The 11,369-nt window shown below is 48.3% G+C and overlaps 1 protein-coding gene across 3 annotated transcripts; it reads left to right on the plus strand.

Moving 5' to 3' along the window:
- Positions 1 to 1,627: 1,627 nt before the first annotated feature.
- On the plus strand, positions 1,628 to 9,819 carry LOC136387689 (H-2 class II histocompatibility antigen, E-S beta chain-like). 3 transcript variants are annotated; one of them, XM_066359626.1, is made up of 6 exons: positions 1,628 to 1,786; positions 5,628 to 5,897; positions 7,609 to 7,890; positions 8,554 to 8,664; positions 9,105 to 9,127; positions 9,415 to 9,818. In XM_066359626.1, the coding sequence occupies exons 1-6, from the start codon at positions 1,687 to 1,689 to the stop codon at positions 9,421 to 9,423; spliced, it is 795 nt and encodes a 264-aa protein (XP_066215723.1). In that variant the 5' UTR covers positions 1,628 to 1,686; the 3' UTR covers positions 9,424 to 9,818. The 3 variants fall into 3 exon arrangements, with proteins under 3 accessions (XP_066215723.1, XP_066215724.1, XP_066215725.1); XM_066359627.1 differs by lacking the exon at positions 9,105 to 9,127 and having other exon boundaries at positions 9,415 to 9,816; XM_066359628.1 differs by lacking the exons at positions 8,554 to 8,664; positions 9,105 to 9,127 and having other exon boundaries at positions 7,609 to 7,914; positions 9,415 to 9,819.
- Positions 9,820 to 11,369: the final 1,550 nt, after the last annotated feature.

An 11,369-nucleotide genomic window follows, 5' to 3' on the forward strand; every position in this document is an offset into this window, starting at 1 on the left:
AATCGAAAATAGGACATCCACATGCTGGGCAGACACTCTACCACTGAGCCAACTGGTCAGGGCCTAGCTGAAATTCTTAAAGAATCAGTTGCAAAAGAGAAAGGGAAATGTCTACGTCTGAACTGATTTCTAAATACTTTATTTTAAAAAGTGCATGGAACCATGAAGGGAGAGTTACCTCATTTCCTCAAAAGAGTTTAAAAAGGGCAATGAGATTAACACTTTACTTTTTTGTTTTGAAATGGTTAGTCACAACTATAACTATTTTGATAAACTTTTATGTTTTTATAACTTTACAAGTTCACTAAATTCTACATAAAAACACATTATAAAGTATAATAGAGTGCTAAGATACATATTTACTCATCTTCTATTGAGAGTAGAGACCATGGGCAAAAGTAAAGACTGAAACAGTGAAGAAAAGGTCCCATGTGTAGCGTCTGTTCTGTGATGGGTGTTAGGTTGGCTAAAGCCACTGGATCCCTTTGGCTGGACATGTCCAATGTAAGGTGTGGTCCACAGAGATGTGGAGTCTGACAGGAAATATAGAGCTGAGTCACGTGAATATTTATCACTTCTTTACTTTTTCCCTTACTGTAAGTTTGAAAATTCTACACGGTTTCTGTTATTAGGTGATCATTCTAGAACAGACAACATACATCCTTAAGTCCGTAGTGAATCAGTCTCTTTACCCAACTCCTGGGTAGCCCACACGGCTCTTACCTTTTATACTGAGGTATAATCGACATGTGGCATCATACTAGTTTCAGATACACAATATAATGATTGGACATTGCTTTACACTGTGAAACGATCACCGCAGTAAGTGTAGTTAACGACACACCACACGCTGTTACAAACGTTTTTCTTGTCATGACATTTAAGACCTACCCTCTGAGCTGTCCCTTGCATCCTTGTGACTTACTTATTTTATAGCAGAAAGTCTGTACCTTTGACCGTCTCCACCCATTCCACCCACGGAATCGTGGTCACTCTTACGGCAGCATGGGAGGGGTCCCGTCACTGGTAACGTGACAGCACGGGTCAGCAGGACTGCGGATCAGAACCGTGGTGGAGTCAGAATTAGTACAGAACTTTGGGTAGAGAGCTGTCCTCTAACGTCCACTCGGGCTCTGAGCTCTACTCGCATTAAAATGACCTGTAATGATTATACAAAGTAGCACCGTGTGTGTGAAACCGTATGGTTACAGCACAGAGAGCAATGCCGGTTACCCCACAGGGCTCCATCTCCTCCACCCTCACTCCTAGCACACACACTCCGACATCTGTCACAGCAGCTCGTGCTCAAGCAAGACAGACAAATGCTCCTAAAAGTCTCCAACTTGTGTGCTTGTCACCGACCTGCACGGAGTGGCTCTCCATAGGGACCCAATTAAATGTTTTCGATATAATCCGGCAAACTTTTAAAGCACTAAATTAAAACAAGTTGTTTAATGCAGGGAAATTTAAGTTTTACAAGAAGACTCCGAGAAAATCTCTGACCAGCAATTGATGATGCTATTTGTCTCCTCTGATGCTGATTGGTTCTCAACACTAAATTCACCCAATCAGAGGACAAAGAAATGAGCTCCTTAGTTGGTATTATGTGGGATGTGGGTGAGGAAGGGTCATAATCGCCAACGAGTGAAACTCGCTGCTCTCTGCACCCATCCTCTCTGTTCCAGCATGGTGCGTCTGTGGTTCCCTGGAGGCTCCTGGGTGGCAGCTCTGATGGTGACAGTGACAGTACTGAGCCCTCTCCTGGATGCGGCCAGGGACACACCACGTAAATGCACCTCGGGGGTGAGCTGCTGTGTGTGAGAGAAGGAAGGAATGAGCTTTGTCACTGTATTCAAGCCATGTTCTTTAGAACACTGTAACATTGTCCTCAGTGACCACCTGTTTTTATCCTGTGGATCCCGATTCTTTCCACAGCAGAAGGAGCCTGGGTGCTCATCCTACGAGAGCCATGTCAGGGGCTCCCTGTGTAGAGACCGTTTCTTCTCCTCTCTCCTCCAATAAAACCTCTCCAGTCTCGTGTCCCATTCCCTCCGGGTCTTCATGGGATTCAGAAATAATAATGTCAAAATAAATCCTTATCAAATGGTTCCATTTATTACATTGAGTAATCCTAAGAAAAGGAAAAGTTCTCTGAAGTCTATGGAAAGTCAAAAGGAATTAGAAGGGTCTTTCTGAAGAAATCCGCTGTGATGTTCTCGACAGCATCTGTGATGTGGTGTCTCTCCCTAATACTTGAGGATGTATTAAGGGGCCTCCCCACTGTCTCCCTTCTTCTCTCCTGAACCCAGTGTCCATAAGGCCCAGTTCCTGTAACGGAGGTCCCCTGACAGAAGCTGGGTCAGTGCTCTCCATTCCTCCTGTGGAAAGTCCCCAGGGCTGAAGCAGAGACTCTCAGTACTTAGAGTGACCCCGCAGACAAACAAAATCTATGGGGTCAGTGTCTCTGATGCCTTAGAGAACTCAAAGTATCTTGAACACCTGGCCAGGCTCGTGTTCATTGTGAATCTGTCTCGGACCTTTCTGTACTATCAGCTTCTCCTATATTGCCTCCTTATTATATGATGAGCACTAGGAAGAATCACTATTCAATTCCACACTTAACAATATCCTGTGAGGAATATACTATCATTAAATCCATTTTACAAATAAAAGAAAAAGGACCCATGGATGTTAAAATCTGACCAAAGTAGAAGAGCCAATGTTCAAATGTAGATTTTCTAACTCTAGAGCTCGGGCTTCTGACCACCACCAGTGACGGAGGCCCGGTTGGGTCTGAATTACTGGGGAAGTATCTGATGCTGACATGTGTCACTGTGTCTTAGGGTTGGAGGCGGGGAGATGCAAGGGCTGCTAGTTCCAGTACAGGAGAGATTCACATTCCTTTGCATTTATGATTTGAAAAGTCCTGTACGGACTCACACTAGTGCTGACTATCGTGGGCACGTGAGGAAGTATTACCTACGCTCCTGCGTCTCAGGTCTTGTCAGCGTGGGGCTACGGCTGCCAGAGAAACACAGGATGCCCGACTGAATCTGAATTTCAGAGAAACAACAATAATTTGTATGTAATCCAAATTTAACTGGCACACTATTCAGCATATTTGGAAACCTTAAATTGAGCCATGAACGTGGACCGACAGTGCTAACCCTGCAGGCTACAGCGGCTTCACACATTTTTATTTTTCAACTTTCTCATGTGTCAAGAAGGTTTAGAGAATTTGTGATAAGACCTAGACTGACCATAGTCCCCTCGTCTCTGCCATCATTTCTAAGTGAAGGTCTCTGCTCAGAGTCTGGGGACCGGCTCGTTTTGGTGAACTGTCCACATGAGAATGTCATCTTCTTAGTTTCTCCCCTCTGAGGGGACCTGACTATAGAAATGGGGGTCCCACATCTTGCCGAGGCTGGTATTCCAATGCCAGCTGGTCTTACTCTCAGTGGGAGACAGTTAGTGAATTATTTGGGACACTGAATAGGAGTCAGACGGCTGTGCTGCAGTTTCCTCCTGTAGATAATAGGGGACCAGTGGCAGGGAAGGTAAGAGAGAAGACGATGTGAAGGATAAATTGTCTGACTTGGTGATTGGTCAGCAAGGCAAAGAAGCAGGTAAATCTTGGTCCTGAACAAATGTATTTTTATGGAAAAATAGTCTGCATTCAGATGACATTCCTAAAAAACACAAATTTCATGTAGGACCTACATCCTCCACAGGTAGAACTACCTATGTAATTCTCAGCTGTTCTATAAATATCATGGCCTTTTCACCACAGGTGTTTCAGATGGTTCATACTGCTGGAGCTCACCCTGGGAAGGTCACCACCCCTCCCCCCTCTTGTCACCCTTGGAACATCTGGCAATATTTAGAGCCAAGTTCGTTGTCACATTGTGGTTTCTTGTGACTAGTGTGTAGAGAGAACAGAGACACTGAGTACAGAACAGCACAGCCACCCCCAACCACAAGGAATTACCTGGTTCCATTGTCAACAGTGTTGAGGTTGAGAACACTACTCTATACTCACTGTTCCTAAAATTCTAGACTCACACTTTGTACACACACTCACCTTCCATCTCAGTTCTTTCTGGTTTATTTTAGCTTGTTTTGTTACAACAACAAAATCACACATTTTTGTGGAATCCATTCAATCAATTGAAGTTTAAGAAATTCATTTTTATTTTTTGCTTTATGTAATGTTTTTCAAAATTTCATGAGTTCTTGGTCATCACATCTCTATTAACTTTTAACAATTCGTCTTTTTAAGTCACAATCATTTTTCAGTAACGTTTTTCAAGTTTCTGCAGTAATTCTCTTCACACTCTTGATGATTCCAGGAACTTCCTTTTATTCATCTCACTTTTAACCACAAGCTTATTCTTCTGCTTTCCTGAGCTTTCTGGATGCAGAAATGCAGAAAGGAGATGTGGTCCTTTTGGGATTGAGGTTTAGTCTCTCTAAAACTCGTCCATAGTCTCCTGTTACATTAGAATAAGGTCCCATTCTAACCTCCCACCTGCCTCGGTGTTCAGCACGGGCTCCACCTGACCTGTCTGGTCCCATCTCCCCTCCCCTGTCACTGTCTGTGCCTCAGAGTGCTGTTCCTTTTCATGTCTGGAGGGCATTCGTGGTTCTCCCAGGTTTTTGCACGTGGTATTTATTACTTTTACCTGAAATGTGCTTTTCTTTCTCCAAACACACACAACACCGGTATTCTTCCAGCTCACACCAACTAAACCTTCCTGTCACATCTTCAGTGTCACCCAGAAGCCGTTTTTAAATTTTCTTTTAGTGAGAGAAGGGGAGATAGACTTCATTATGCACCCAGATAGGGATTCACCCAGCAACCCCATCTGGAACGAATTCTCTCCTCAACTGCGCTATCCTCAGTGCCCAGGGCACACCAAACCAATGGAGCCACTATTTGTGAGAGAAAGAGAGAAGAGGGAGAGGAGGGGAGGAGAAGCAGAAGGTCGCCTCTCATGTGAGCCCTGACCAGAACAGAACCGGGACTTCCACAGGCTGGCCACGGCTCTACCCTCTGAGCCAACAGGCCAGGGCCACAGAGGCGGCTTCTTGGCCCCTAATGTAACTTAGATCACGTTATTCCTCTCTGTTCTGGACGCCACACTTCTCCTCTGACATCTCTCACTCCTGTATGAACTCTGTGTCCCTGGGCTGCGACAGTCACTGTCACTAAATGTTAAGCTCCACGCAGAGGAGAGTCTGTTCTCCTTCTGTAGACGCCCAGGAGGGCACCAGGAGGTCCCACCATCCATGTGCTCACAGGAGGAGGAGGAGATGTTTAAGGAAAGGGGAAGAGGTGGTGAGAAGAGGGCAGTGGAAGCTTCCAGAAGGAGGTGGACATTATAGAAATCCACTGCAACTGGGGGTCTCGCAGCCCCACAGGGAAGCCCAGGGGATTCCCGGTGACTTAGGACCCAAGTGGTTCCGCTGCCCTCCAGCCGCAGACGAGATGGGACCCTTGGGTGCAGGCAGTCGGGGTGCCCGGGTCCTCGTGTCCTCCCCCCCCCCCCCCGGCCTGAACGCCCCACACTGGGCGGGGTCACTGTCTGTCTCTAACCAGTGTGACCGAATGGTTCCTGTCCCCACAGCACATTTCTTGGAGCAGCGGAAGGCCCAGTGTCATTTCTACAAGGGGACGCAGCGGGTGCGGTTGCTGAGCAGATACATCTACAACCCGGAGGAGCACGTGCGCTTCGACAGCGACGTGGGGAAGTTCCGCGCGGTGACCGAGCTGGGGCGGCAGAGTGCCAAGTACTGGAACCGGCAGGAGGAGCTCCTGGAGGACGAGCGGTCTGCGATGGACACGTTCTGCAGACAGAACTATGGGGTGTATGATGGGTTCCCAGTGCATCGGCAAAGTGAGCGCGGCGGGGGGCAGGGAGCGTGTGTGTGTGTGTGTGTGTGTATGTGCATGTGTGTCCGTGCAAGTACGTCCGTGCGTGTGTAAGGGGGAAAGGGAGACAGCGGGGGCGAGGGAGAGCGAGGGCCCTGTGAGGGCGCCTGTCGGGACACCGTGCAGTCCTGCCCCGCGGAGGGGACATTTCCGGGGCTGTCGGGCTGGGGTGGAGGCTGCAGCAGCAGAGGTGACAGAGATGACTGGTGTGAGCATAGACTCACTGTCTGTCTCGGCAAACCCTCCTTACCAGGGACAGTCACGTGTTTGTGCCACGAGTGTTCTGAGTGGAGCTGGTGTCTGGGGCGGGGCTCCCAGGAGTCTCTGCTCTTTCCCAGGCCCCTTCTAGGTCTGAGCCTCTGCCTCCCCTTCCCTTACTGTCCGTATTTTTACATAGCTGAAGTGAATGTGAAACCAGGCTTATAAATTATAATTTTGTTGCTTCATATTTTGATGTTACTATTTTTATAACGTTAATAGTATTTAAAAGCTACTTCCATATTATCTTTTTATAGTAACCATCTACCTCACATTCCAAATGTTCTTCAGTTTTACCAAATGCTCAATTGAAATTTTGTTTTTTATTTTTAACTTATACTTCTTTGATTTCTAGGTTCTTTATTATTTTAAGTTAGAGGACAGGGGATAGACAGACTCCCCCATGTGCCCTCGACTGGGATTCAGCCGGCACCACCTGTCTGGGGCTGATGCTGGAACCAGCCAAGCTATCCTCAGAGCTTGAGGTGGATTTTCGGGCCAATCTAGCCACTGGCTACAAGAAGGGAAGAGGGACAGAAAGGGGAGAGAAAGGGGAAGAGAAGCAGATGGCCCCTTCTCATGTGTGCCTTCACAGGGTATTGAAACCGGGCTGTCCATATGCGGATTGACTATCCACTGAGCCAACAGGCCAGGGCCTACAAGTATTTCTAATGAGTGACTCCCAGGCTTCTTCCCCTCTCATGCCTTTCTGAGACTCAGCCTTTCTGGGGCTCAGCTCTTAGGGAACCACCTGTCTTTCCTGCTTCCCAGGTGGGACCATGTCAGTGTGGTTCTCAGGTGTGGCTGTCACATTCCCAGGCTGTCATATCCTGTGTCCCCATCTTTCCCACACTGTTTCTCAATGTGTTCACACTGCATCAATTAATCATTTCTTGCCGAAGGAACAAAAAATAATAACTAGCTAACATTTTGCTGGCTGGGTTCCAGGCGCCACTTTACATATTTAGGTCCATTGATCCTCCCATTTCCCTAAGAGGGAAGTTAGTATTACTGTCCCCCTTTATAGGTGAGAGAGCGGAGGCACAGAGGAATGTAAACATTCTCCCAGGAGCAACCAGTAAGAGGCAGAACTGGGGTTTGAACCCAGGAAGCCTGGCCCCAGAAATCACACTTTAATACCTACAGGCCTTGCAAAGATTTGTAAATATGTCAATAATGAGTAACCATTTCAAAATGTGGAAAAGTCCCCAAAATCTTCATAGTATCTGACAACTCTAATGAACCACTACTTTAGGGATAGATTCAAGGCCCAGGGCGCTAACTCCCGCTGGGCCACAGGACCAGCTCTGAGGGAGCTGCCCACGGACAGAGCCTGGGACTGGAGACTGGAGGCCGACAGGGAGCCAACCAAGGAGACTCCCTCTGTCTTCCTCACGTCCCCCCCTTTTCTCTCCCAGCTGCGCCCACAGTGACTGTGTATCCTGCAAAGACCGAGCGCCTGCAGCACCACAACCTCCTGGTCTGCTCTGTCACTGGCTTCTATCCAGGCCACATTGAAGTCCGCTGGTTCCGCAATGGCCAGGAAGAGGAGACTGGGGTCAGCTGTACAGGTCTGATCCGGAACGGGGACTGGACCTTCCAGATGCTAGTGATGCTGGAAACAGTGCCCCAGAGTGGAGAGGTCTACACCTGCCAAGTGCAGCACCCCAGCCTGATGAGCCCTGTCACCATGGAATGGAGTGAGAAGCTTTCTGACCTCACACGTGTCTCACTCAGCACAGGGGACTTTGCTTTCCCCTGAGGGTCGGGTTCTCTCCCCACACCGTGTTCTCACTGTGTTCTCTCCTTCAGCACAGGTCCCTGGGGTAGTTCTGTGATAATTCTATAAACCGCTATAGCCGCAGCAGAGGCCATTATTACTGTCCCTGTTTTGAGCTTCTCCACGATGTCACAGGTCATAGTCCCCTGGGCCCTGGACCCCAGTCCCCTGCAGTGGTCTAGGATGGTCCTTCCACACTGCTGCTCTGAGTTGTCCTCTGTGATGTGAGAAGAGGCGCATCCTCTACAATGTGGGGTCTCCTGACATGAGGGGAGCAGTCCCTGCTCTGTGTCTATTAGCTCTGTCCCCCTGGACAAGGGCTCCACCTCACTGAGTCCCAGGCTCTGCATCCGTCAGATCACGAAGTAGTGGCCTGATGTCAGGGCTGTGATGTTTAAATGAGTTCAGTGCCTGAACCGTGTATCTACTCAGTGTGAGTTTTAGGTCTCTTCTCCACAAATGGCCAGTTGTTCTGGCCCTTCTGGGGCTGACTTGTCCCCTTACTCTCAAAGCTCAGTCCCAGAGTCTCAATTAGAAAAGCTGGATTTGGGATCAAAATCACTAAAATAGTTTCTTCTCTCAGGGGCACAGTCTGAATCTGCACAGAGCAAGATGCTGAGTGGAGTTGGGGGCTTCGTGCTGGGCCTGCTCTTCCTGGGGGCGGGGCTGTGCGTCTACTTCAGGGGTCAGAAAGGTAAGGCGCCTGCTGGCAGCTGAGGATCCCCACAGACTCTATGGGGGAAGAAGTGACTTTGTTCCTTAGTTCTCTACTACCAATGACTTCATATAAACTCCTTCTTTCCCTGAATCTCAAATTTCCAGGAAATCTGAAAATAATAGTTCACAGTACTTATGGTTGAAACGTAAGGAATTATGGCATGAAGAGGAAGAGAAGGGTTAGCATGCAGGAGACTTGGGTCACGACCCTAGAGTAATGAGGAGCAGACACTGGATGTGTGTGAGGGGAGCTTCATAGGTCACTGCTCTCAGTGTCTGCTCCCCTGTCCTCTCCGGTGTCGGGTGAGGTGGGTTGTGGGGTAGAGAAATCTCAGGTGCTCTGGGGCTGGGGACGATGTGTTTGGGGACAGATTTACCTTCATATGTTTGAGTGTGTGTCTTCCTTCTCTTTCCCAGGACACTCTGGACTTCAGCAACAAGTAACACTCTTTAATCCTCCTTTAGAGACACAGTCCCTAGCACAGGATGTGGAGGTGACAGGACAGGGACAGAATAATATGAGGACTCTGGCTGTGACTTGTGGTCAGGCAGTTTGCACGAAAGCCTTTTCTCACCACTTAGAAAAGGCTCACTCTGCAGTGGCTTTGGCTTGGGGTGAGAAAGGAGCATTTCTCTTCTGACTTGAGAGCTGTAACAAGAGGACCAGGGGGCAGGGAATGAACCTGCCTGTGGCTGGGACTGGACACAGCGTCCCCTCTGTCTGCAGGGCTCCTGAGCTGATGTGACCACGCTGACACGGAGGATAAAGAGCCCCTGTCCCAGCGTCATCGCAGCGTGAGGTTTCCTGCTCGGCTCTTATTCCACAGAGAGCGCTTCCTCGGGCTCTGGTTTGTCCCCAGGTCAGTGACCCTGCAGAACACGTCCTCCCTGACGGCCTCCTCGGCTCACACTTGACCCGGAAGTCCCCATGCTGATAGCAGTACCTTATCTCATGCCTTCCCTGGTCCCTGTGTGGTCACCCTACTGTCCCCTGTGCCCCTGAATCCACCTTCTGCCCACATTTATCATTATTATTATTATTGTATCTATTGATTTCAGAGAGAGGAGAGGGAGAGAAAGGCAGAGGAGAGAAGGAGCAGGAAGCAGCGTTTCTTCTCGTGGGTGCCTTGACCGGGCAAGCCGGGGATCTTGAACCGGCAACCTCAGCATCCCAGGTCGCCGCGCTATCCTCTGCACCACCCCAGGTCAGGCTGCCCACATTTCTTTATACATTTTTTCCAATTACGTACAGAGTGGCTTTACCTGGATAGTTGTTAGTTAGATCCCTGCCCAGAAGCACAGAGGTTGCTGGTTCAATCCCCAGTCAGGGCACACACAGAAACAGATGAATGTTCTTGTTTCTCTCTCCCTTCCTCTCTCTAAAATCAAAAAATAAAATATATAAATAAATAAATAAACAGTAAATCGGGTGAAACTCATCATCTTCACAGTTTCTGGACAAGAATTAGAAACAAAGATAAAGAGGGTGTCATCACTGTACAAGGACACTGTTCACTTATGTGCCTGCATTGTGGCCACAGGGGGATCTGGAAGGTGTCCTTGTTTCCCTCTGTGCTTTTTCCTGACCTTTCTGGATTCTGTAACCAGGCCCGGCTTCCTGAGCTGGGAGGAGCCTGCACTGAACCCAGACATGGTGTCTCCTACGTCTTTGTTTCTCACAAACAGACACACGGTTCCTCTGCCCCGTGGGGACAGAAAGGGGACAACAACTGTATAAAATGCAGTCACCTGTAAGGAAGTGGTGTCCTCATGGTTTTTATATCATGTTCCTTCGCTTCCTTTACTCTGATTTTTTAAAATAAAATATAAACCTGGTTACTTTTTGAAGTCCCCTTTTATTAGACTAATGGTGGGCTTCCAGATTTAATCCCTTCCTGTCTCTCAGATACAATCAGTGCCATGCTGACTCTGCCCTGAGATGTCCCCTTTCCCATAAACAGGTCTCTGAGGCCATCAGGACAGAGCGACAAGTAAATGGCCTCTGGGGTTTCAGGCACAGCACCTCTCTGCTTGTGTCTCTTCTTTCCTGTTGTCAAATCCAGAAACCTGACTTTCTAAAGCTTCTCAGAAGCTGGGGGGAAGGAACGGGACTTGGAAGGAGAAACAAGACAACATTTCCTTTCAGAGACAGTCAGATCCCCGGGCCCCACGGCGACTCCTCAGTAAGCGAAGCAGGGACCGCTGAGTCTCTGAGATAGTCGGCTATGGGCTCAGGCCCTGCCCGTGGTCTGGGCAATTCAGCTCTCTACAATGAGACAGATGAGTTCACATTTCCTCAATGCCTCTGTCAATTAATTGGTATTACATGAATTCTGAAACACACTTTTAGTTTTTTAAGAAAAAGGAATTCACCTAAACAAGTTCTTTGTGAGATGAAATTCCTTTTTTATTTTATTTTTTATTCAGTGAGAAGAGAGGAGTCAGAGAAACAGACTCCCACATACGCCCTGACCATGATTCACCCTGCAAGCCCATTACAAGGCAATGCTCTGCCCATCTGGGGCATTGCTTCGTTGCTCAGCAACTGAGTTCTTCTTAGCACCTGAGGCAGAGGCCATGGAGCCATCCTCAGCACCCAGGGCCAATTAGCTATGGCTCCAATCGAGCCATAGCTGCAGAAGGGGAATATATAAAGCGAGAGAGGCGAGAGGGGTAGATGTG

Source organism: Saccopteryx leptura, chromosome 1, assembly GCF_036850995.1.
Source record: "Saccopteryx leptura isolate mSacLep1 chromosome 1, mSacLep1_pri_phased_curated, whole genome shotgun sequence".
Classification (NCBI taxonomy): Eukaryota; Metazoa; Chordata; class Mammalia; order Chiroptera; family Emballonuridae; genus Saccopteryx; species Saccopteryx leptura.